This window comes from Choloepus didactylus, chromosome 22 (genome assembly GCF_015220235.1).
Source record: "Choloepus didactylus isolate mChoDid1 chromosome 22, mChoDid1.pri, whole genome shotgun sequence".
In the NCBI taxonomy this organism is placed as follows: domain Eukaryota; kingdom Metazoa; phylum Chordata; class Mammalia; order Pilosa; family Megalonychidae; genus Choloepus; species Choloepus didactylus.
The window spans coordinates 11,450,910-11,478,261 of record NC_051328.1 but is presented as its reverse complement, the minus strand read 5'-3'; the positions used below and the strand labels follow the sequence as shown (position 1 = coordinate 11,478,261).

The 27,352-nt window shown below is 49.0% G+C and overlaps 1 protein-coding gene across 4 annotated transcripts in view; it reads right to left on the bottom strand.

The window, feature by feature from the left end:
* Positions 1 to 27,352, bottom strand: part of GNAO1 (G protein subunit alpha o1) — a 187,946-nt gene that overhangs the window by 66,118 nt on the left and 94,476 nt on the right. For all 4 annotated transcript variants that reach the window (XM_037816509.1, XM_037816508.1, XM_037816507.1 and 1 more), the window contains one exon: positions 22,132 to 22,273. In XM_037816509.1, coding sequence (XP_037672437.1) covers positions 22,132 to 22,273 — 142 coding nt within the window. The remainder of the gene's footprint in view (positions 1 to 22,131; positions 22,274 to 27,352) is intronic.

Below are 27,352 nucleotides of genomic sequence, written 5' to 3'. Positions count from 1 at the left end.
TTCTGGCTGGTAACCGGATACTTGTGGAGTGTGCCAGCATCTTGACTTGCCACTCTCCTTCAGGAAACTGGGGTCCTGGGCTCCTGTGGGGGCATTTCTCAGATGGAAGATCCATCAATACCTGGTGTAGGTTTGAAGTACCCAAGTGTTGTGGAGAGAGACAGCAGAGAGAATCCAGAGTCAGGCAGAGGATCTGGGAGGGGGAAAGCTTGCAGATACTTCAGATCACATCCACTCCACTTTTCATTTTTATTTTTATTTTTTCAAAGAAAAGGCTTCTGCTCTTGGAGCAAGGATGGCAGCCCCCAAGTCCTATAAGCCTTTCCTGCACAGTGCACTAAGCTGGTCTGCCACCCCATGCGCACGGGAAGCTCAAGGTTCAGAGAGGGATTGGGCCTCCCTAAAGTGGACCCTTAGGCTAATGACAGAGCCAGGACTGTAACTGGGCTCTCCTTGGTAAAGCCCAGTGTAGGGGTCAGGCAGACATTGGGTCAGGCAGACGTTGGATCAGAGCCCAGCTTGGCTACTACATGTGCAAGTAACTTAGCCTTTCTTTGCTCATCTGTAAAATGGCAGTTATAGTATGATCACAGGATTGTTTGCTCAGTTAAGTGATATTATGCAGTGTTACCTAATAACAACAGTCATGACTAAAGTCTGTTGAATACATAATATATGCCAGGTACTGTTGTTGGCCATTTGACACCCCATTGCCCTGTAACCTCTACAGAGGAGGAGAGGAGGCCCACAGAGGCCACTGAGACAAGCCCTGGGGACACAGTCCAAAGGGGGCAGTCTGGCACTGGGCCTTTCCATACCATGCAATTTCCCAAACTCGGTCATTCTCATTCATGTGTACCCTATTTTTTTTTTTTCCATATCAGTATAACTATGAAATTAGCCTCAACTTACATGATGGTATATAGAAAATTATGGGTTTGAAGTGCTGGCAGTATTTTTTTCTAATATAATCAAATAGATACATAACTATGAAAGTCAAAATAAAAGATTCATCTATGTGCCACTTAAAATAATCTCATTCTACACTATAGAATGCAAGAGAAGATCCTGGAACATCGTCTGACACACAGTAAAAGTTACTGACAGGAGGGAAGGAGCTAGCTCCCCACTGCATGGCACAGAACACCTCCCTACCACCATTCACATTACTGTGACATGAGCAAGAAATAATCCTATACTGTATTGATCCACTGAGATTTTGGAGTGTGGTAGTTTTTGTTTTTTTGTTTTTTTTTTTAAACAGCAGGCTAAGTTAGGCATTGTTTTGAGGGTCAAGGAAATTCTGTGGCTACCACACTGGAGCGTACACCTAGGGAAGTATCAACATATCAACATTTTCTCTAGCATTTTTGAACAACACTGGACCTCTTCCAGAGTAGGCAATTAACAAATAGAATAACAGGTAAATTTCTGGCCTGTGAGCCACGCACTTGCACAGTTAGACACACTGGAGGGCAAATCCTGGCTCCAACTCATCCACAAGGTAGAGATAATACTAGTATCTTTCAAGATTGTTCTGGGGATGCAATGGGATAGTGCACGCAAAGCATCTAGTGCACAGTGGAAGCTCAGTAAAGGGTGGTCTCCCGCCACTTTGCCACACTGATCCCAAGGTACTGCAGGCACAGCTCATCACACAGCCTCAGGAACCCTGAAACCTAGGGATGACCACAGTTCAGACTGTCTGCCAGACAAGAACCTGCCAGGCTAAAGAAGGAACATTATCCACAGAGCAGGGAACAGCTGGTTTCTGTGACCCCAGGAGAGTGTAAGTCCCGAGGGAAGAGCTGATGAGAAAGACGAGTAGGCCCAGGCTAGGGGTTAGGGGCAGGGTGAGAAGAGGATGAGACTTCAAAGGACACCATCAAGAAAGTGAAAAGACTACCCAGAGAATGGGAGAAAATATTTACAAAGCATGAATCTGATGAGGCACTTGTATCTGGAATATATAAAGAACTCTTACAACTCAGCGATAACTGGCAAAGGATTTGAACAGACATTTCTACCAAAGAAGAAACACAAATAGCCAGTAAGCACTTGAAAAGATGCCGCTCAACATCACTGTCACTAGAGAAATGCAAATCCAAACCACAATGAGATACCACTTCACACCCACATGGTGGCTATGAGAAAAGATGGACAATAATAAGAATTAGCAAGAATATGGAAGAATTGGAATCTACAGTGCTAGTGGGAATATAAAGTGGTACAGCCATTTGGAAAACTGTTTGGCAGTTCCTCAAAAAGTAAAACAGAATTACCATATGACCTGGCAAGTCCACTCCTACATATATACCCCAAGAGATACGAGAAAATGAGTTCACACAAGTACCTGTACACGAATGTTCATGGCAGCATTATTCATAATAGCCAAAATGTAGAAAACAACCCAAATGCCCATCAGCTGATGTGTGGATGAACAAAATTTGTATATGTCCATACCAAATAGTATATCCATTTGGTATATTCCATACAATGGAATATTATTTAGCTACAACATGGATAAACCTTGAAAACATTGTGCTTAGTGAAAGAAGCCAGACATAAAAGACCACATATTGGATGATTCCATTTACATGAAATGTCCAGAATAGATAAACAGAGACAGAAAGGAGATTAGTGGTTCCAGTGGCTGGGGAGGGGACAATGGGGAGTGACTGCTAATGGGTATGGGTTTTTTGGGGGGACAGCGGGGTGACTGCCTCTGCACCCTGCCTGAAAGGGACTAAGCCCCAGGGGAAATGCAGAGCCAGCTTTCAGGAGCAGCCCCCTCACGTGGGCCTGTGTGAGATTTCCTGCTCTCCTTCCTGCACAGTGTTAGAGCACAGGGTGCTGTGAAACCGAGGCCTGGGAGACGGCCTATGAGCAACCTGGTTCTAGAATTCAGGTTCCAAACTCACCCCGGTTTTCCACAATCTGAGTTTTGCTTTGATTTCATAGGGGCCACACAGGTGGTAGAGAGAAAGTAGTGGAAAGTGGACAGTCCCAGGCACTGGAACATCTAGCTTTAAGAACTGCTCTGCCATTGACTAGCTGCTCTACTGTAGGCAAGTCACTTGACTTCTCTGAGTCTCGGTTTTCTCATCTGTAAACTGGGTCCACCTGTTATACCTGCCCTACAGGTAGGAGGGTCTGGAGCTCAAAACAAGATGGTTGAAGTGAAAGGAACCCACTTTTGTGCCAAGCCCAGGGATTGCAGCTGGGAAACAGTGTTCCTGCTCTTAAGGGGCTCACAGAGCTGTGTAAGTGGCAAAGGCCTACAGACATGCCAAGTAACTACTACCCAGAAGCCAATCAGGCAGCAGATCGTAAAGGCTAAATTTTTTCAAAAAGAACTTACACATACATACATACATGCCAGCCCTTTACGTTGTCCCAAGCACGAGGCAGGTACAGTTATTATCCCCATTTTACAGATAAAGAAGGGGAAGCACAGAGCAGATCCATAATTTCCCCAAGGAAGTGTGCTCTGTGTCCCTAAGCACTCGGCTCAACACCGGGAGGGAGGGGACAAGTCAGCCACGGACTGTGAGGATCTTGTCTACTGCTGGGCCCAGCACTTGCCAGGTGCTATACAGACGTCTGAGGAAGGAAGGGGTGAATGTGCAGGCCCAGGATGATAGTGATCAGGGAGTCCCAGGGCCACATGCCCTTCTGGCCCTCATGCACAGAAAGTACAGTCTCCACCCTCTCCTCACACCCTGGAGTGTTTGTTAAACCCCAACTCAGGGGAATCCAGGTCAGAAGGCTGTGCCTGTCACAGTCATCCAGGCTGCTTCTCCCACTGGCTCTTTCCACTGTGTCCCTGCACATCCAGGAGGCTGCAGCCCCTCGGACCTCAGGATTCTATGCAGCCAGCTGGCCGAGAGACCAGGTGGGAGCGTGTATTCTGGGGATTTTCAAAGGACCATGCAGCTTGCTACTGGTAAATCTGGGGTCTGAAATCCAGAATTGTAGTCCCGGCTTTCCTCACACCATCACCAGACCCTTCTGAAGCCAAAGCCTAAGGAGGGGAAATGGGCCTGGCTGGGTGGCGGGTAACTCCATCTGTGGAGCAGACATTAAACGAGTAATCCACCCACTCTGGGCCAGGCGTAGTGTGAGGTGCTGGGGATTGATTCCAATTTGAGTGGCACAGGCTCTGTCTCTGTCCTTTACAGTCTAGCAGGGGAGACAGACATTGATGACACACACATGCATTTATAAACTGTGACAAGGCCCCTGAGTAAGCTCCCAGGGCTCTGAGAGCCCCACAAAGGGTGGTGGGAAGGGAATAGTCATGCAAAGGCCCTGAAGCTGGGAGGTTGCAGCATTTCAAGAATCAGAAGCAGGTCCCTGCGGCAGAAGCACAGAGCTTGCAGCAGGGTTGCAGGAGGTAAGGCAGGGCTCTTTCTTGAGGGCAAAGGATGTCATTGAGGGCAAAGGATGTCATTGAGGGCTTTCAAGCAGAGATCAGATATGCACTTTTAAAAGCTCAATCTAGCTGTTGTGAGGAGCACAGATTCTGGAGGGCCAGGAGACGCTGGGGAGGCTGGTGAGGAGACTGTTGCAGCTGTCTGGTACCAATGGACCTGAGGGATATTCACCAGCAGCACCTCCCACTGTCCTAAGCTCCAGGTGCCCCAGGGGTGCTAGGGGGCACTGGCCTGTGTGCTTTGGGTTTGGGGCATGGGTCAATCAATGAAATACAAGCAAAATGGTTGTGACAATGCCCTCACCCAGCTGCCCAAAGGCCCCTCTGGCGTTCACACTCCACCCTGAGACTGCTCAGTATGTTCTGCCTTCTCACTCCTCGTCAGCAAACCACTCCTGAAATCCACTCTGCCTCTCCCCACCACCCCAGGAGCCTTCCAGATTGATCAGAATGAAACTGACAGTGTCACTTGGCCGTTCATCTTCTCCTGCATCCTGAGACGAGGTATTCTTGACTCAGATGCAGCAACACCTGACAGTGTTTTTCTGCCTGGTTTAGTGGCTTCAATCCCAATGGCTCAGCAGCTTGTGTGTCCTAGTCCTCAGCACTGCTCTCATCAGGGAGAGACCTTGCCCATATCTAGTTCCATCTTCCAGGCCACGGACCCCAGGCTGTGTGCCCTGGTGCTTATGAGGTGTTCCTGCTCCTGCTGGGCAGCTTTTGCTGCTGACGGTTTGGGGGCTGTTGGAATATCACCTCCTCCCTTGCGAGCTAGTCAATCTTCAACCTACTCACACATCCTGCCTTTGCAACTCTGGGTTTTCTTTCTCTTTAGGATACAAAGGAAGAGCCTTGTGCTTGGCAATCACTTAAACTTAGCAAGTCTATTCTGCAAGGGAATTATAGAATTTATAGAACTTAAATGTGTGTGTGTGTGTGTGTGGGGGGTATCTTAGAGGCCATCTGATCCTTCAGATTTAATGGATGAAAAGAATTGAGACCCTGTAGGGAAAGGGACTTGCCTGCATTCACGCAGCCAGCCAGAGGACGGGCCGGGGCTGGGCCTGGAGCCTGTGCTTTCCATGAAGGGCCATTGTTTTTCCACTGCCCACAGGGCTAAGGCCCACGCGCCTGCATGCCTCTGCTTCGAGATGGACTTTCACCCGACAAAGACCCCTCCTCTCCCTGCTGAGGTCCTGGGCTCCTGCCCCTCTGGTGCCAGGTTACAACAGGGAAAACTGGCCCCAAACTCGCCCTTCAAGCAATGGGGCTGGGACTGGGAAGCTGCATCTTCCCAGTTCACCCCCCATTTCCTCAAGGAGAGGCAGGAGGAAGCAGCCCCTTGCAGACGTGAGGCCTGACTCTCCTGTCCCCACCCAGCCTGGAAACTTCTAGGGCTCGGAGTCCAAGGCAGTGCTCTGGGCTGCTTTCCCGGCAAGCTCCAGATAGTGCCACTTGGAGCAGTCTCTCCACCTGCTCACCCCTGGGGCTAGCAGGGCCTCCGGAGCCAGCAAAGGGGGCAGATCAGCCTCAGCTGGAGAAGATGAGGGAGACCTTCGCTACTGTTCCAGCACCTTGGCCCCATCTGTCAGTGGGCTGGGCGTGACCACGGCAGGGCTGGCCCCGCAGAGAACTGATGCCAGAGCCAACCAGTCCTTATTGGTTATCTATTACGTGGCCGGCTCAGTATCTGGTCCAAAACCAGGCTCTCAGTGATTTTCCTAGGTGGGGGTGGAAGGTGGGGGGGATGACCTGGGCCTGCATCCTCAACAGACTGGTGAAAGTGCACCCTGGGGCCCCTGCCTGCCTTCAAATACGGCTCCACCAGGTACGAGTCATGGACCTTGGGTGGGTCACTCACTCGCTCTGAATTCCAGCATTCTTATCTGCAAGAGGGGATAAAAACAGAACCTATGCATCCTTCAGGGTTCTGTCAAGAAACACAGTGCCTTCAAAGGGGCAAGAAAAGAGACCAAATGAGTAGCATGCAGAACGCCCTTAGAACAGTGCCTGGGTGTGGAAAGTGTGATCAGTGTCCAGGGCTGCTCTTTTCTGCCAGTCCTGGAGGCAAGCAGAGTGCATGTGAGGGTGAAAGCTATAGAGGTGTATCCTGGAATCCATTAATTGTGGGTGGCAAAAAAAAGAGCTCACTGGCCCAGGCTTTGCTGTTTCATTAGTCACAGGTGGTTCCGCCCCACTGGTGGGTCTGATGCTGTGGGGGCAAAGCTGACGGCAGGAAAGCAGAAGACAGCAGCCTGGCCCTCTGCTTGCACTTGTCTTGGGGAGACCAGGTGCTGGAGCAGGGAAGGCAGACCTGGAATGATTCCTGGAAACTGGGAGCTGAGGTTCTTGTTTCCAATGGGGACAGGAGGGAGACAAGCATGTGGGAAAATCCTTGGCCTAGAAAACAGAAGACCTAGTTCTCGTCCCAGGTCTGCTGTTATCTGGGGGTGTGATCTTGGGCAAGTCTCAGCTTACGCTGTGCCTCAGTGTGTCCCTCTGTGAAAGGAATGACCTGGGTGACAGCGGCATGTCCCGGAAAACATTTCACAGAACTTCAGTGGATTGCTTAAAAAAAAAAGAAAAGAAAAGAAAACAAAAGAAAAAAGTGTGGGAAACACTGGACGAGGCTCATGTTAGCATGCCTCCTCAGGCAGGGCTCTGAGTGCCTCTGATTCCTGTAGTGTGCACTGTTCCCCAGGAGGAGATTACACCATGTTCCCAAATTCATTCAACAAGAAAACAGTTTTGCATGACCATACCCTGGGACCAGCATTCGAAGAATCCTGGGCTAGACGACTGGCAATGATTCTTCCAGCACAAAATTGTATGTTCTTGGGGGAAGTGCTTGTTGCTGCCTGTGATTAAACTCCAGCAGCTTGTTGCTGCTTTGGACGAGGAACAAGGACTCACAACGAAGGGAGGCTGCCTGAGGCGGTGGGAGCTGTGCTGGGCCTTGCAGGATGGGTGGGTCAAATGCAAGGCTCGCTAGTGAAGCCCCTGGGGACTGAGGTGCACAGCCTAGTGCAGGCCCACCAGGAGGTGCGGGCGATGCGGGGTTCCCCCTTGTCCTAAGACGGGAGGCTTGCCCCTCCATGGCTGGAGGTAGGGGGTCTGAGATTCTGATGCTCAGGGCCAGGGGAGAACCACTGGGCTTAGACGCAAAGTAAAAGTGAAGCAAGTTCCAGTGGGGGGCCTCTGCATTCTCCTGCCCTCTAGGCCAGTCTTTGTGGAATACTGCTGGGCACAGGCTCTTCCCCCAACTCAGACACCTCTGGGCCCAGGCATGGAAACTCGACACCCTCAAAGGCTTTCTACCATCCAAGCCCCTCCTGCAAAAGCCAGCCTTCCTTTTTCCTTTGCTCCCCTTGCTGCTGCCTAGCCTCTTAGCCCTGGGATGGAGGGTGACAGGAACAGGACAGAACGGCCTGGCCCTGTGTCACTCTGGGCTGCTCAGGTGAGAGAGAGAAACAGTTCTGTCTCATTTATGTCACTATTATTTTTGGGAGTTTGTTACAGCAAGCGAGCCTGTATCCGGACTGATACACACTGGTATTGTCTCTATTTTACAGATGAGGAAACGGAGGTTCAGGGTGCTTAAGGAACCTGCCCAAGGTCACAAAGTAAAAAAGGAGGCGTCAGCATTTGACCTTGTACCTGTTTGACTGCAAAGCCTGTGCTCTTTGCCTCGCCACACACAGAGCTTCCCTTTAGAGGATGTGCACTGTGGTTCTCCAAGAGAAGACGCAGTGGTCTGTGAGCCTGTCATCAGGCCTCCTACTGCAGAGTGGAACTCTTGGGCTTGGTCCCGGGAAGGGCAGGCCCCGGGTATCAAGGTTTCATCGCTCAGGCACACCCCGCAGACCCTGAAGACAGTGATGGCGCCCCCAGCCTGGCCTGGCCCCAGCAGGCGCCTGGGCTCATGGGGCCGTGCAGAGGCCTCCCTGGGCTGGCAGAGCCACTGGCCCTTCCTCTTCCTTGGCCAGCTGTCAGCAGGGGAGCCAGCTGGACTCGGCACCACACAAGGAGTGGGACTGTCGTGGGAAGTACAGCAGGAAGGAAGACACAGGGCTGGGAAGGAAGGGGGGGGTGCCCACAGAGCTGCAAGAGCTGGACCTAATTCGGCAGTGAGCTATTTCAGGACTGGGCCCTGGGGACTTGTGACCCCAGATACTGGGGGAGGGGGAGCTGGTTGTGCAAATGCTCCTACTCCATGCCTCCTGCCTCAAGAAGTGATCAGCTGCTCTTGGGCTGATTTGGGAGTGACGGAGGAGAGAAAGCCCACCTGCTGGCACTTGTACAGGGTGCTTATGAGCTCGCTGTCTGGGCCAGAAAGGACTTCTGGACATCCTTGGTGGTGACATGCTACACTGTGTCTGGTAGAGCCTGGTGTATTGCAGGGCTCCTCATCCACGGTTATTTGATCATCTTAAGTGTATAATCAACCCTATTTTACAGATAAGGAAATTGAAGCCTGGGATGGGGGCTGAGGGAGTAGAGTTCATAAGACCCAGTGTGGAGGTGACTTCCCCCTGAGGTCCCCCAGAACTGGGAGACCCAGGACTGCCCAGGGCCTGGGGTCCCATCCTCATCAGTTAAGGGCCTCCTGCCTGCAGGCCCCGTCTGGCCCATCCGATCACCCAGCAGATGCCTGCAGGCCCCGGCAGGCTCTGTGCCAGGCAGAGTGCCCTCAGGGGAGTCCATGGTCCAGCAAAGTCACGAGGCAGCGCACACACCCAGAACGGGGCCCACTGCTCTCTGTGGACCATGCTGCCTCTCTATCCCTGGAGGCCTGTCGTCACCTCTCAGCTCCTCTCTCTGCCGCGCCTGCTCTCCCACCCACTCCCCACACAGCAGCCATGCTGTGTTTCTGCAAAGGTAAGTATTCCTGGCCTTGCTTAAAACCTTCAGTGGCTTCCTGCTGATCTACAGACAAAGTCAAAATTTCCGGAAGTTCTTCTTGCATGGCTGGCCCCTGCCTCCTTTTTCAGCCTTCTCTCTTGCCACTCTCCCCCTTGCTTTGGGCTCCAGCCATACTGGCCTCCTTTCAGGCCCTTACACTTGCTAGGCTCCTCCCCGCCTCAGGCCCTTTGCACATGCTGTTCCTCCTCCTGAAACAGAGGCTTCCATGCTGACCCTTCACCCCGACACACCTGGCTTTAGTTTAACCCTTCACCGAAGAGGCAGTGAGGGTTGGGAGAGAGAAGAGGGATGATGATAGCTGTTTGTGGAGCACTTATTGAGTGCCAGGTGCTTTGCTTAGCTCTCAACATGCGGGATTTCTTTGAACCATAACAACCGCACGAGTAGAAAGTATATTATTATCTCCATTTTTCAAATGAGGAAACTGAGGTTTAGGGAGCTAAGGTTCTAGCTTCACGTCCAATGGCTGGCAAAGGCAGAGCCAGGATTCAAAGTCATATCTCTGATCCTAAAGCCTGGCTCTTAAGGCCTTGACTGGCTTATCTTTACAGTCTCTTCTGCTCAGACAAGCTGAGAAAGACCTGAGTCTTCTTGTTGAAATGCCCATCCCTGCAACTCGTCCATCTCCTCCTGCTACAGCCCCAGTGGAAACTAGAGATAGGCTGCGTGAGTGGTGGGCTGGGGGCAGTGGCCATCTGCCCTGTCACCTGGGGCCCTGGGGGACCCTGGTTGGCCTGCTGGGGGAGAGGCCACCATGGGGACTGCAGTGCTGGCTCCAGGCTGAGCTCAGTCATTTCATGATCCTGCTGTGTGGATCTGGACTGGCTGACCCTCCACTGATACAACCTGAATCATCTCCATAGAGCAGGCATAACTGGCAGTGCTAAGGGAAGGAGAGATTTGTGGATGGCTGTGATGGTCTCCCCAGCACCCATTTCTTCTTCTGTTTCCATTTCCTTCTCTAAGAGCTCCTGGTTTTCCTCTGGATAATGCATTCCTTCCCAAGAACCCTTTAGCTAATCAGAATACTCCATCCCTGTTGGTCACCAAGATGGGTTCAGGGATGGGAACGTGATCCACTGGAGCCAATGAGAGAGGGAATCCCAGGACACGGTGGCTGCTCAAGGAAGAGATGGCTCAGGTGCACCTTGTGCTCTGTGATATCCCAGAAGGCACACAAGGTGAAGCGTGGTAGGAGATGGGATGACCAAGCTGCTGAAGCTGTTTTCTTGCAAGGTGGACAGTGATTTTGTGGAGTCTGAGGGTGAAGACTGCACAGTGGGACAGAGAGCAGTGATTGAGAGAGGTTACGGGCATCTTCAGTGTCACTGGGCCAGTTGATTTTTTTTTCCCCCATAAGTTGGTTTGATTGTATCTTTTATCACTTGCAACCAAAAGTGCCCTAACTTATCCAGAGAGGGGTCTTTGGCAGTGATGTGCTACCCTAAGTAATTGCCTGGAAAATCAAGGAGAAGCAGAGAGGGAGCTGAGGAAAGCAGAAGCAGATGAACGCATGGGTGGCTGTGGGGAATGGACAGTGGTTCTGGTTTTCCTGGGGAAGCCATGTATGTGATGCTGCTGTACCCCTCACCCACTACCACATGCACACACAGACCAGGCCCTCTGGGCTGAGGAGGGACCCAGACACCATCTTGGCCACCCCCAGCTGGCCTCTGACTCCCGGCATCAAGCACAGCCGGTGCTGCTGCATCAGCAAAACTGGCACTCCTTGGGTGAGCTAAAAATCCACCCGGTCGGTCCCCCGGGCTCCTCCGCAGCATACCTGGGGGGCCAGGAAGAGACCACACCTTCACAAAGGGCTCAAGTTTGGGGTTTGGGCCAAATGAAGTTATAGGTATAGTCAGAAAGAGACCCCTCGGGGTGAAAGGCAACAATGCTCATCACAGATCTTCACGCTGGTTCCCCATCACAGGGTCACACATGGGCACTGCTCTGCTAATTAATATTTCTATAAATCCTGTAATTACTTTTTAGATAGCATGGATATATTGCCTTACATTTGTGGTGGATCCAAAGTATAAAAGTATATACATTTAAAATATACCACAATCTTGGTGACCTTTGTTTCTTCACTTTTTGATATACCAGAAGCCTCAAAAGACAGCATTGGCCAGGCAGGCCTCTCTTAGTTGCTCCTTCCAGCTCCTAAGGCTGTGAGATCTGCCCGGTAGCTTGTTTGCTACCTTATAAAGACTACTTTGTGCCCAAAGGATGTCCCCTGATGTTTACTCTCCAACAGGGAGGCTCTCTGTTGCCCCGGGGGGCAGCCAGGCAGAGATGCGGGAGAAAACGGAGAGGGGGAAAGGGGATAGGGCTGTAGTGGGGACCAGCTTTGGTCCTGAGGCTCCGGGATGTGCATTTGCCTTGTTGTAACATTTTTCCACCATCAGAGCAGAGTAATTTGGGCTTACAGGGAGGGAGGAAGGGAGCATATGCCAGTAAGAGGAAGAGAGAAAGAGGGATGGAGAGGGAGGGAGGTACAAGGCATTAGCGCCTGCTGTTTTCATTTGCTGTTTGTTGGAGCCTTTCCTTTAAGTTTCCTTTTGCTTTTCTTTCTCTTTCTTTTTTTCTTCAAATTCCATACCTCTGTCTATAGGCAGTGAACCTGCAGAGACTGGCAGTGAGCCAGCCTTGAACACCCACTCCGCTCTGCATGCCACAGACAGGAAGTCAGGTAGGGTCTGACGGGAGGCCAGATGCTGGCTGGGGCTCTGCAATGACCAGGGAGCCCAGAGCAGCTGGGCTGCTGGACGAGGGTGAGGCCAAGGGTGCCAGGTCTTGCAATCTGGCCAGTTGACTGAGGAAGCCCTGCCCTGGACTCCTGTGGGCATTCTTGCCCGGAGATGCCTGCAACCAGCTGCAATGTTCTCATCTCTGAGTCTGTGTGGGAAAACCAGGTCAAAAACTGGAGATGAAACTAGGACCCGCTTCTGCCAACAGCCTGAGTATCCATCACCATTCCTGACCTTTCGGCAGGACTTCCCATTGACCTGGCACCTTTGCTCCTGTGCGCTTATTTAATTCTCATGACAGTCCACGGGGATGGGGCAAATGATGGCTGATGCTATCCCCAAACCCCTCCTCTCTTGTCTGAGGGTTCTATTAGAGTAGCCAAAAGTCCACCTTTTTGCCTTCTTCAGCTCCCTTGTTGCCTGATGTGCTGGCTTGGATGTATTCTGTCCCCCAAAATGACATTATCTTTGATGCAGTCTTGTGTGGGCAGGAAACATATTGGTGTTGATTGGGCTGGAGACTTTTGATTGGATGTTTCCATGCAGATGTGAACACACAACTGTGGGCGAGATCTTTCACTGGATAATTTCCATGGAGGTGTGGCCCCGCCCATTCAGTGTGGGCCTTGATTAGTTTACTAGAGCACTATACAAGCTCAGACAGAAGGAGCAAACTTGCTACAGCCAAGAGGGACACTTTGAAGAATGCACAGGAGCTGAGAGAGGAGCTGCAGATGAGAGACAGTTTGAAGACGGCCATTGAAAGCAGACTCTTGCTCCGGAGAAGCTAAGAGAGGACAAACACCCCAAGAACAACTAAGAGTGACATTTTTGAGGAACTGCAGCCTAGAGAGGAATGTCCTGGGAGAAAGCCATTTTGAAACCAGAACTCTGAGCAGACACCAGCCACGTGACTTCCCAGCCAGCTAACAGAGGTTTTCTGGACACCATTGGCCATCCTCCAGTGAAGGTACCTGATTGTTGATGTGTTACCTTGGACACTTTATGGCCTTAAGATTGTAACTGTGTAACCAAATAAATCCCCTTTATAAAAGCCAATCCATTTCTGGTGTTTTGCATTCTCGCAGCATTAGCAAACTACAACACCTGGTGCTGGTCAGAGTGAGGTGAGGAGTCTGGGACTGCCCCACTTTTTTCTGCCTCTGTACTCAGCTGGTGTAGGGCTGTGCTATCCATTATCTTGGAGCCATGATCACGCAGAGACCCCCAAAGTGCTGAGCAGGCCCCAATGCTGCACAGCTACAGCAGCAGCCCCAGAGCTGCTGGCTCTTGGGACTCCCTGTCCAGTAAACGATGGCTGTCCCTATTGCTATCCCTATGGGTTCTGTTCTACCTGCAGTCAAATGCATCCTAACCTACACACCGAAACTTGGAAAGGTTGAGTGACTTGCTTAAGGGAAAGTGTTTAGCATTTACAGTTAAGACCCTGGCTACCCAGAATCTGGTATGTGGAATATCTCCATAACCCTGATAGCAGTCTGTCATCTACGTTTGAAGTTCAAGGACAGGGAGTGTGTTCATGATCCGTCTCGTGCCTCTGGATCACAGGAAGGACCTGGGATTTCTCCTACATGAACTGCTTTTCTAGAAATTTAATACAAAAGGCAACTTTCCCAGAATGTCCTGGAGGAAGCCTCTTTAGTCCAGTCTCCTATAGGAATCTCCTTCATCTCTGGGCTGTGACTATACCCCTGACATTCAAGGGGAGGACCCCGAGGCCCAGTGTGACCCTTCATCAATAAAGGAACACCCTAGTGTGTTCTTAACACTTGCTTTACTAAGGCAGGGGGATGGCTCTGCATTTTATCAAGGTTCAGAAAGCCCAGACAAAAGGTTTCCTCCTCCGCCATCGGCAAACTAGGTTGAGCAGGACCTTCACCCAATGGGCACTTTCTCCCCTCAGCAGCACATCTATGTTAAATGCCAATCACGCAATAACTGGACTTGTCCAAGCCTAGTCCAGCCTTTCTGCTGTTTCTCCAGGATGGGCAGTTGATGACAAGAGGAAAGAAACCAAGTAGAAAGAGCGCTCCTCCTGCCTGCCCCTTGTACACACCTTTCCTTAGCTCACGCTGTCCTCTGCCAGGAGGCTGCTTCCCTTGTGCCCTTCGTCTGGCTAATGCCCAATCAATAAAACTAGGGCTAGGTGTCACTTAGCTTTGAGGCAAACGATGCTAACACTAGTTAACTTTCCTGAGCATCTAAGTGCTTGCACCTACTGAGTCATTTAATCCTCAGGCAACCCAGCGAGGTAGGTTGCAACCAGCAAGGTAGCTTGCTATTACCATCCACATCATCATCATCATCTCATTCTATAACTGAAGAAAGTGAGGCAGAGACCTCGTCCAGTGTCACACGACCAGGAGGAGCTGAGCTGGGACTCCATGCAGGTGGTCAGTTCCCCAGCCTGCGTTCTCACCCTGACTACAGGCTGCTTGAGGTCAATTCCTAGATGCTCCCATTGCTTTGTGCCCCTCGAGGGCAGGCCTGGGCCTTACCCACCACCGCCGGAAGGCCTGCACGGACCAAGAATGGGTAGACATGGGAGGCTGCTCCATCTGGCCCTGCTCTGGCTGTTGAGGGATCACAAAAGCATGAAAAGAAGCGTGTTCTGCATCTTTCCTTCTGTCCTCCATGGATGGATCCATTCAGAGCAGGGACTGTCTGACCAGCTCACAGGCATCTCCCTAGTACCAGCATGCTGGGAGTGGGGCCAGGGAGCAATAGGGGTTCACAGGAGGGAGAGGTCGTTTCCAGCTGAGGAAACCCAAGGAGACTCTAAGGAGGAGGGCATCTGAGAAACATCTCAAAAAGCTGGGAGTTTAGTTCCTCTTCCTCCTTACCTATCTTGAAAACTGCTGTTTGTATGAGTTGCTTTTTTCTTTTAGAGGAAAGGCAGGAAGAACCACTGGGCCTGCCACCCTGGGCCAAGTACCAGCAGTTTTATCTGGGGCTCCCTGTGGCAAGGCGTAAACAGTGGACCCCTGACCCAAACCCAGGAGCCTGGGCCTGATCTTTCCTGAGCACCTGCTCTAAGTGCTTGCACCTACTGAGTCATTTAATCCTCAGGCAACCCAGTGAGGCCTTAACTCCAGGGAGCAGGGCTGGCCTGGCTGCACTCAGCGTGCTGGAGAGCTGGAAAGGGCCTTGGAAATCAAAGGGTCTATCCTCTCATCTGATGGCTGGGAGCCTCTGCAGAAGACCACAAGCCCCTTGATCTTTCATTTTGTCCCCATCCCTGCCACCCTGTACACTGTCTGTCAGAGGACAAGTGCTTAGTAAGTGTTCATGGAGTGACTGGCTGACCAACTGGCTGAATGAAAGAAAGAAAAGGAGGCCCCAAGTTGGCTGGGTGATTTGAGGCAGTGGGTTGACATGGAACAGTGATTCAGGAAACCTAGAGTTCTAGTACTACATCTACCATGCATTAACTTGAGCAAATCCCTTCCTTTTTTGGGCCAGATGGGGCCCATTTTGCCCCATTTGGAAAATGGAGCAAGAGATTTAGAGGGTCTTGAATGGAGGTGTTTCAAGGTCTAAGAAATTGAGCAGGCAAAGGGTCACAACTTGGCCAGGCTCTGGGCCGGTACAGATGGTGATCTTTGGTGCCCAGCACGTGGCAGATCCTGTGCTGTTGCTGTGAAAGCCTCCTCTTGGCCTCCGTCTGGGCTCTGGGGAACACGGGCCATTCATCTGGCACCACCCCCCATCCCCGCTCTCATCCCTCATCACATCTGACAACCACCACTGAGGTGTCTCCAGGCCCTAGAGAATCAAGCAGACACAGGCCAGATAGCATCTGTGCTTTTGTCTGCTTCGGAATTCATGCAAACCATAAGGCAAACAGCACTGGGCTCAGAGATGGCATCGTAATATTTCCATGATGAGAAATGGAGAGTGAGTGTTCTGAGCTCCACCGTGTGACTTAAATGTCAAGATTTCTTTTACCAGAGGAGATCCAATGACACTGTGGACACTAAGTGGGAAATGTGATTCTGCCTCCCCAGAGGGCTGCCATTATGTCGGGGGAGGGTGTGTGTGTGGTCCTGACGAAGCCCTTGGTGGGAGAGAACAGCACTGGAGAGCAATTCCTGCCAACTGAGATCTGCAGGCCTGAGGAGGGCAGGAACCTTGGGCGGCCAATTAAGTGCCCTGTGCCTTGGTTTCTAACCTGAAAAAATGCAGATAAAACTGTACCCATTCCTCATTAGACTGCTGGGAGGAAAATTCGTCAATAATAATTTTAAACACATAATGAAAAGTACAATAGCTAACACATGCTTTATGTGTCAGGCACCACCCTAAACACTTTACACACATTATCTCATTTAATCTTTCAGAAGAGGAATGAGGAAGGTGTTCGGATTATACCCTTTTTACAAACAGAATCACTGAGGCTTGGAGAGGTTAAATAATTTCCCCAGGGCCATACAACTGGTAGTAGAGCTGGTATTTCACCCAGTATCTAATGATCCTCATTCCAGGCATTGTGCTAGATGAATAAGACCTGTATTCTGTCCTCAGGGAGTTCAGGATTACGTGAGAGAAACAGGCAGATGCACAAATGGTGATAAAATGAAAATAAGATTATTTTCAACTAAATAAAGTCTCATACATGTTCAAGGCATTATTTCTTCACTATGGTCCCTTAGTTTACAATATATTTTACACATGCAAGTATATACCTGTATACACATATAAATTTTATCTATCTACCGATCTATCTAACGTGTGTGTATCATAAAATTTATTGCCATGGGACTGTTCACAACTTTCCATCTGGTCACAGTGGACCTTCTAATCCTGTACTTGTCCAGTCTTCCCTAGCCTTTCTTCCAGTTTCTGCTTTCAGCCATAGCTGCCTGACAAGTTGCTCCGCTTTTGTGATGCAGATGCAGGCCTGGGCTAAGTAAAGAGGAGGGAGGGAAAGACTTTGCTCAAAAGGTTAAGACAATTTACATGATAATGAGCTGGGGGGGAGGAAGGAGTGAGAAAGGGGATAGGCTGGGGAGAGAGAGGAAGAGAGGGAGGGGGAGGAGAGGGAGAGGGAGGGAGTGAAAAGGTGGGAGAGAGAGAAGGGGAAAGTGGGCAGGACAGGGGCAACCTTGCAGGCTGAGGAGAGAGGAGAGGGTCTCTGGGGAATTTGGGGGAGACAAGCAGCTCAGGAAGCGGGGGACAGACATGAGAAGACAGAAAAGGACAAAGGAGAGGAGCTGTGGGAGTTGTCCTTTGGGTCCTGTGCTGGTTTGAATGTATTATGTCCCCCAAAATGCCATTATCTTTGGTATAATCTTGTGTGGGCAGATATATCAGTGTTGATTAGATTGTAATTCTTTGAATATTTTCATTGAGATGTGCCCTACGCAACTGTGAGTGATGACTTTGGTTGGACAAGTTCCATGGAGGTGTTGCCCCGCCCATTCAGGGTGGGTCTGAATTAAATTACTGGGGCACTATATAAGCTCAGACAGAAGGAGCAAGCTTGCTACAGCCAAGAGGGACACTTTGAAGAATGCACAGAAGTTGAGAGAGTAGCTGCAGATGAGAGGCAGTTTGAAGATGGCAGTTGAAAGCAGACTTTTGCTCCAGAGAAGCTAAGAGAGGACAAACACCCCAAGAGCAACTGAGAGTGACCTTCTTGAGGAACTGCAGCCTGGAGAGGGACGTCCTGGGAGAAAGCCATTTAGAAACCAGAACTGTGGAGGAGACGCCAGCCACGTGCCTTCCCAGCTAACAGAGGTTTTCCGGACACCATTGGCCATCCTCCAGTGAAGGTACCCGATTGTTGATGCATTACCTTGAACAATTTATGGCCTTAAGACTGTAACTGTGCAACCAAATAAACCCCCTTTATAAAAGCCAATCCATTTCTGGTGTTTTGCATTCCGGCAGCATTAGCAAACTAGAACGGGTTCCTTTTCATATTCTTAGATTTAACAGGATGAATTTAACTTTTACTGATTTGTTTTTCTTATTGGACTGTGTCTCTTTAAATGGGACTTGCTCCGGACTTGAACTTCATAGACTACAATTTTTTTAAGATTACATATCTACATTTCAGGTACATACTCACATATTTCACACTGCATGATCCTGAGCAAGTCACTTGACCACTCTGTGCCTCATTTCTCTCACTTGTAAAATGAGGATTAAATAATTTAACTCATGTAAAATTGTTTATAACAGGCCCTGGAGCATAAAAACTGAAAGCCACTATTACCATCATGAATTCCTTGGAGGCGCAGTTCTGTGAACCATCCACTTGCTCTTCGCTCCCATCTGGAAACCCATTAGGTTTGAAACCAGAATCACCCTATTTGACTCAGTTAGGCCCCACTTCCTGATTTCTGCCTGTGGCCTTGTTTCACTTTGTCCCCAGTCATCCAGGATAGTCACACTAGAATTTCAGTTTCCCACTTCTTATTCTTTTGTTCCCAATAGCAATTAATCACCAGAGTCATTTATTTCTTTTTGTCCCTACACCTCACTTTGCTGCCCTTCCTTTCCAAGCCTTCACACCTTCCTCATGGTCTCTTGCTGTGGCTTCCCAACCTGCCCCCCAACCTTCAGTCTCTCCTCTGACCAGTCCACCCTGCACATGCTGTCATAATCACTTTCCCAAAGTCTCACTATCATCTCAACTCTCCCCATCTCAAAAGCCCTCCAGGGCTGCCTATGGCCGACAGTATAAAACCCAACTCCTTGGCATGCCTTCCAAGGCCTACCAAGTCTGGACCTAACTGCATTTCCCACACCTTGACCACACCCTAATCCTCTGGCCTCCTCTGCCTCCCAGATCGCCTCTGGTCAATATCAACCCACTGCCTTTGCTCATGTTCTATCCCCCTGTCAAGTCCCAGACACACACACACCTGTCAGGTCATACCTATGCTTTAAGGACAGACCCAGCCTCACTTCCTCAGAGAAGCTTCCCCTGACCAGCTAGTGGAATGACTGAGCTCTTTCAGATCAGCTCCTCAGAGGCCCCATCTCACATGCGTTTGACTTCTTGCACAGGGCTGAGCACAAAGCCTCCACATAGGGGGTATCAATCAACATGAGTTCACTGAGTGATGGAATGACAGGACCTTTCTTTTGTTATCTGAGAATCTGGAAAGTGAGAAATGCCATTCCACACAAGCAATGTTTTTTGGAGACCTACTCTGCACTGAGCCCTGTGCTAGTTGTTGGGGGAGGCAGCTGATCCAAAGAACGACACAGGCCTTGATCAGAAAGACCTTAAATTATGAAGGGATTCTCATTCTCGGGTCCATGGGGGTAGACGGATGGGGCGGGGGGAGGCAGTGTAGAGGAGGAGGACAGAGCACTTTAAGGGATCCAGATCCCTCTGATATTATATGCAAAATTTCCTAAACACGTGTACTTATGTCTTGTTTTAGAGAGAAGGTTCATGACTTTCATCAGCTGCTCAAGTGGTTTTGGACACCCTAAATGGAAGGGCCACAGTTCTAAGGAAATACAACAGCCAAACAACCAGCCAACCTTCATACCAGTGCATGAAATGAGTGCTCAGTGGAGAGAAAGCACAGACCAGGGTTAGTCTGGGAAGAGAAGGAAGTGGGAAGGTGTCATGGAAGAGATAGGAGCTGAGCTGGTCCTTCCTGAACGGGGAGGAGTCTCATGAGAAGGAGGAGAAGGGATGTGAGGGTGCTCTTGGCTCAGAGCTGCCTCCCCACCTTTCAGACCTTATCTGTCTACGCATCAGGAGGGGGGAGTCAAACACTGCTCTCTCCTGGCAGGCTCCCAGGAAATGCCTTCTCCAGCTACCGGGGTCCATCTGGCCTCAGCCGTAGGTGAACTTTCCTCCTCCTCACAGGAGTGAGAGCACAGGGAGGAGGTGCCCCAGGAGGCCTATGACTCATCAGCCTGTGCCGCCCTGGGGACTGGCCAGCGCCTGTGGAGGTGACACTGAGCAGCATGGGTGGGCCTGCACTTGACTGTACCCGTGGACGCTGCTCTCAGCCTCTCCTCTGCTGGTGCTTCCCCTTCTCTCCTACCCGAGGGCAGACTTGACCAGGACACCCCACGGTGGAGAACCAGCTGGAGAGGGGCTCCTGCTCCCCAGGTGCCCTGCAGTGTAGTCCTTAATGTATCCTCATATCAGTGATTCTCAAGCAATCATCTCTCTATTCAGGATCATAAAATGGAAAAAACCCCACAGGAACAACGAATGTTTTCTAAAACTGAAGGAGAAAAAAATTGTGAAATCACAGACTTTTCTGGGTTGTAATAAGGGCAGGAGATTTGCAGGAAGGTGGTGAACACACCCCACTGGAAGAGCTCACACACTGTATGCATGTGTATGTGCATGTGTGTGTGTGTGCGTCTGTGTGTGTGCTGTGGGCACACGGGCCCTTGCATTGCACCTGTCATCCGGGTAACCGAGATTCAGGCCCCACGCTCCTGCCTGTGCCATGTCTGAAGAGCAGACCAGGCATTTCCTGCTCTGGACTTTAATGCCTGAGTTCATTCAAACTTTAATTCATGTAGATGCTGAGCAGCTAGTAGATGCTCAATAAATGAGAGCTGTTTTTATTACCACTGTGACTATTGTTGCTAGAAAGAATGAAGCACTGCGATCACCTGGGCTGGTTCTGCTTACCTGGGCAGGTATCGGTGGATGGCTGGTTTCTCAGACACCACTTGCTCTCTCCTTCCTCCTATATCCCCACACCCATCATGATGCCCGGCACCCAGGAAGACCCCAGGGAATGCTTAATGGAAACAAGATTGAAGAACTAACAGAGCTCCTCCATTTCTTCCTCCTTCCACAGGCTCTGGCTCAATGACCAAAACCAAAGACTGCCCACGGGGGCGGGGCTGGGGAGGGGTGGGACTCGGCCCTGCTCCCACCGGCCCCTGGCTTCCCTGTCCCAGGCTGGCCGCAGACACACGCACGGTCGCCGAACCTCCCAGTACCTGGAGCAGCCGATGCCTGAACCAGGACGAGCCTGCCCCATGGAATTAGGATTCTGGGCATAAAATACCCAATTTTACATTTAAATCCATCTGTCATAGATGATTTATCAGACCTAGCGAACGCGACGGTAGTTTTCCTCTGTGAAGGAGGTGATTTTTAGCCAAGACAGGCTCTGTGTATAATTCACATCTGAATCACACAGTAATCAGATTAATGTTCTCCACCCAGGGGCTCCACTGCGGGCCCAGGAGCTCGGAGCCCTCCACCTGCTCCCCTTCTCCACACTCGGGGTCCCAGGGAGAGGATCACGGGATTCGGAATCCCAACAGGGGCAAAGAGCCACGTCTGGATGGAATTCTCTGAGGATGCTTTTATCTTTGTCAGGGTAGCTATCTACAGTTCAGTCTTACAATTAATGCAAATATATGCAAAATAAAGGCTTTTATATACTTGTTACATTCACCACTTATCGAATGCCTGGAACCCGACTGAGAAACAGTCCTTGTTCTAGGACATCAACTTCATACAGGAAGGACAGTCCCTTGGGCCCTCAGCCTCACCTGGGAGAGGCAAGACACACATCCCTTAGTACAAAACGGGAGAGAGAGGCCATTCAAATGCCTGATCCCACCCACAACAAGGCAAGGAAAGTTCTTCTAAGGAGCAGAGATGGTGGCCAGGCAGGGAATGTTTTGTTTAATATATTTTTTTTTTCTGTCCGAGTTAATTGTCCAAGGGCAGGTACTAGTACAGCGTTCTGGCAGCCCCAACTTAGAACAGTCACCAGACCCTTTCTCATCTGCAAAATAAGCCCTGGAATTCTGTGGCTGTTGTCTTTGTTGGTAACGTTGTGTGGGGTGTCCCTGTCACCGAAGATTCTGTTTAACTGCGTTTGCAAAGTCAACGGGCACATCAGTTCAGGATGGCGACTGAGCCTTCCCTCTCACGCCCAGAACAGTTGCTTCCCATTCTTCCAAGGCAGCCTGGCATTTAAAGAGGAGGCAGTGGGGTGACAGGGATGGGCCTCCCCTTGCTGTGCCATGGGCTCAGGGGCCTACCTTTCTCTCCTTGTCACCGTATTCGATGCCCAGAGTGTCCATGGCCCGGACGATGGCTGCCAGGGACTGGATAGTGTTGCTGTAGACGACAGGCTTGTACTGTTTCACGTCTTCCCCGGAGAAGCCGTCTTCATGGATGATCCTAGGGGAGAACCACACACACATGACATCTGATGAGTGCACTATCCAGAAACACCTCCACACAGACAGGCAGCAGGCATGTGAAGTCCCCAGGGCCAAACCCTCAATTCAGTGGGCTGAGGGCTAGGCCCCATTTGGATGCTGAATTACTGAATTGCTGCATCAGTACCATAACATCTGATAGAAAGATCTATCTGAGTCACTGAAAAATAATCCAAAAAACAGAACATTGGAAAAAAAGAAACACAGTTTTGTTTACATTCCCTATATACAATGAAAGAAAGATCAATCAACCAGGTGTTCATAATACTTGAAAGCACTTAGAACAGGTGGGGCCCTTAGTATGCACTGAATAAATGTTAGCTATTCATATTTTTAAACAGAGCTCAGGCGGGGTCTTAGCTTAAATATCCACATGGGAGCAACTGTCAAAGATCTCTGCAAGAATAATAGATCTCTGTAAATGAATAATACATTTTTCTTACACAGAAAACTCACAATGCTTTTAATGAAAGACGATAACTCACCTAAAATGAACAAATAACCATCTTTGACAGAAAAGTCAACAGAAGAAGTTTGCCGACTCCTCCAACCATTGGCTGGGATTTAACCTCCGAGTCAGTGACTGACTCGGAGGACACAAGGCGGCCTCACCATTCTCAGGGGCCACGTGGCTCTCCTGCCCTGCCGTCCTCAGGTTCTTCTAAGGTCAGTGTTGGCCAGGCTAAGCATGCCCAAATGTTCCTTCTCCCTACAGATGCTTGGTGCGTTTATTAGGAGAGAAAGCTAGAAAGAGGGGAGCTCAATCTTGCACTAAACCAAAACTTTGTAAGAATCCTTTTACAACTGAAGTAATTAAGAAAGAGCAAATGAATTTTAAGACTGACAGCTAATGTTAGTCATCCCCCAATAAACTGTTTACTCTGTGGTCACATTTTTCCAGTCCAAGATTGAATACGAAATGGAACAGATGCATATACCAAAATAATAGGCGAGACTTATCTTCCACTTCCCCACAGCCCCCTGGCCATTTCTTCATTATCTTCAGTACAGGAGAAAATCACCGAATTGTTTTGTAAAAAACAGCTTTATTGAGATATAATTCACTTAACCATACAATCCACCCATTTAAAGTGTGCAATCTGATGTACTTTAGTATATTCACAAAGTTGTGCAACCATCACCACAATCTTATTTTAGACTATTTTCGGCACCCCATAAAGAAACCCCATACCCATTTTCAGGCACACCCCAGGCCTAGATAGCCACTAATCTGTGCTCTGCTTCTATAAATTTGCCTATTCTGGGTATTTCATATAAATGAAATCATACTGATAGGCTTTTCTGACTAGCTTCTTTCACTTACCATCCATATTTTAGCATTTATCAGTGCTTTGTTCCTTTTTTACTGCCAAATAATATTCCATTGTATTACACCACATTCTATTATCCCCTCATCAGTAGATGGATACTAATGATTCTTGTTGAAAAATTCATCTTGCTGCTGGGCTGTGGGTCTTATCCTGAGTTTCTCTAAGAAGCAGATCAGAATGACCCCATCAACTTTGCATTGTCTTTTATTAGCCATAAGTCTGATTTTGTATAAGTCTTTTGTGGGAGTATATAACCAGACCAGACCATCGGTGCAGTACCTTGGAGGGATCTCGACAGGTATCGCTATCTACAAACTGGCCAAAATCCATGAAACAAGTGTTTTCCAACATTGGAGAATAAGCAGTGCAGGACTGGGATCCATGGGAGAAGGGAAACAAATGAGGTGAGCCCCAGGATTGCCATCACTTTCTGCCTGCAGGCATTTTCGAGACCACAGTGCAGGGAGGGAAAACCCAAGCAGAGCACAGTGGTCTCACCAGGCTGAAGAGATAAAGGACAGAGTTCAGGAGGCTGAATGGTTAGAATTTGTGGGGCCGAGGACCAGAAAAGAGTCTTTGGCTGAGCACTGGTTGTGTAAGGTGTGACTCCACAGGCTGGGTGAGGGACAACCACCAGGGAAAGCACAACCATCAGGGAGCTCTGAACAGACAATTCCCAGAGCTCACTCAACGAGAGACATTCAAGTTCCAACCAGCCAGAGTAGAGTCCTTACTGAATACCTGGGGCATTCAGCAGAGATGCCGGAAGGCTTGTGTCATAGTAGTAGGGCTTAACTAGCCCCAGAGTAAAGGTGACTTTAGACCTGCCCTGACAAAGCTTAAAAACGAGCCCAGAAAAAAATCAAACGGACCAGCAAGCTACTTAACTTCCTGACAGAATAAAGTCCAACACTCTTTAAAATTAGGACAAGATCCAGACACTCAACAATACAATATTCATAATATCCAGCATCCAATGAAAAATTCCTGAACAAAGCAAAGAAGCAGGAAAATGTGACCAGGAGCAAAATCAGTCAATAGAAGCAGACTCAGAAGTGACAGAGATGATGGAATTAGCAATCAAGGATTTTAAAGTGTCTACTTTAAATATTTTCAAGAAATTAAAGGAAAACATGAACATAATGAAGAGAGGAATGGGAAATATAAAAAGAACAAGATGGGACATCTAGAGATGAAAACACAACATCTGAAGTAAAAGTTTTCTAGATGCGATAACAGCAGATTAGATACTGCAGAAGACCAGAGAACTTGAAGTCATAGCCGTAGAAACTCTTCAACCTGACACAAAGAAAGAACAAAGGCTGAAAATTGTATTATGATATTTGTAGCATATGTAGAAGTAAAATTTACACAACAATAGCACACAGCATGGGATGGATAAAATGGAAGTACACTGTTGAAAGATTCTTATATGTAAAATGGTATAATATTATTTGAAAGTAAAGTGTGATAAGTTGAGGTACATATTGTAAATTTGAAAACAACCACACATACACACACACACACACACATACACACACACACACACACACACAACATAAAAGAAAGGCAATTATTACCCAGCCTGCGTGACTAGACTCTCCTCAGAGGTCAGAAACTGTCTGGGTGACTTGAGAGGTGCAGGCAGAATTTTCCGGTCCCCACGATATGTTCTCCACAGAAGCCAGAGCAATGGGTTTCATGTGTTTTATTCTGGATCAGCAGGTCCTGCCACTCACCTGGGAATGCTTTCTAGATCCTTGACTGCCTACAAGATTTCCTTCCCCTAGAAGATGGGGCTATCATTTTCCATACCCATTATGATCATCGATCCTCATACTCACCTATGGGCAGACGGGGTTGGCTTTATTGTACTGTTTGACAGAAGAAGAGACTGAGGCTGCAGGACATTAAGTAATTAGCCCCGTTTCTCAGCAGGTAAGTGCCAGAGCCGGGAGCAGAACTGGGGTCTCCTACGTCACAGCCCTTTCTACCACACCTCAATCCAGAGATTGGATGAGGCAAACATTGCCTGGCAGGTCCCAGCTTGGCACTCAGGGTGGCCCAAGATGAAATGACTTCATCTGAGGTTTGCAGAAATGATGCAATTTTGAGGGAAATTGCTCAAATTATGATTATTAGTTTCAGAACTTGCTGAAACTGACTTACATTAGCTTAAAATTGGACTTCCTGTTTCAGAGGAGAATTTTATATCTTCCCTAATTACAAAGTAATGTGTACTCAACACTAGAAAACTTGGGCCATGCAGAAAAACACCAGGGATAAATATTATTCATAATCCGACCACTCAGAGAGAAACGCTGGGAAATTTTTGTGCAAGTCTTTCCAGCATTTTTTTCAAGGCACTTTCCTCTTCTTTCATTCTCCAGCATTGATTTCAGACAGATATCCTTAAAAGCATCCAATAGGGGCCCTTTATTTTCAATTTCCCCATATCATTCCAGAGCAGTTGTTAGAGCTCAGCAAACCCCAGCTCTCTCACTGATGAGCTGTATCCCTGGTAACATTATTTAACCCCCCAGGCCTTGGTTTCCTCATCAGTTAGGAGCTTCTGTGAGGAACAAATGTAAAGTGGTTATCATATGGTAAGAATATAATAAATCGTAGCTATTAGCAATAGCATTCTCATTCTGAAGTCAAATTCCCCAAATACAATTTTTAATTTGTGAGATAAAAGGAGCAGAATAATAATAGCAGCTTATGTTTGCAGGTTTATTCTCTGTGCTAACTGCTTTACATGCATCATCTTATTTAATCTTCAAAACAATCCTATGAGATAAAAACTATTATTTCCTCTTTACAGATGAGAAACTGAGGCTTAGAGAGGTTGGGTTATCTAACTGGGGACACACAGCTGGTAAATGGCAGAATGGCATTTGCAGCCAAGAAGGGGCTCCCTGGATCCTGGTTCCCAGAGATTTCAGACATCTCCAGAGCCCCGTCCCCCACAGTATCAGCCCAACACTCGAGAGGGTAGGAAAAGGAAAGGAAGTCTCTGGGTTGGGGCCAGAGAGGCAGCGCAGAGGAGTTCAGTGTCTTGTCACAGCCCAGGTCTGAGTCCTGGGATTTGGAAAGTTAGGAGTTTGAGGGTTCATGAGAGACCTTAGCAGTAACTGGTGGCATCTCATGCTATATAAACGCTAGATGAGCAGCTCCTCAGCTACACAGTTGAGTTGTAGAGAATCAAGTCCTAGAGACATCATCTGAGCCATACCTAAAGCCAACCTCATTTCTAGACTCTTGCATTTTATGAGCCAAATAATTCTCTATTATTTGCATGAGTTAATTTAACATGGATTTCTGTCACTTACAACCAACAGAGTCATGACTAAGGCATGTTTTGTACCTTGGGTATAACCAGGGATCATCTGATGATAGACTTGTCTGTTAGTTTTCATCTTTACCACCAGTTCCATGGCTCACCCATCACTGGTCCTGCTCCTCATATTACCTGGCACAGGGACAGGTTCTGACAATAGCCATGGAAAGGGGGACTTAACCACACGAGCCAGGAGGACACAGATACACAACACCCGCCCTCTCCAAGGAGCTCACTAAAGGACGCAGATGTGTGCATGCAGGGCAGGGGTGGAGGTGGACATAGGAGTGGGGGGTGCCCTGGATTTTTTGTCCCTGAAGGGCCAGGGAAGCAAAGAGAGGCCAAGCCAGACTCTGCGTTGGTGCCC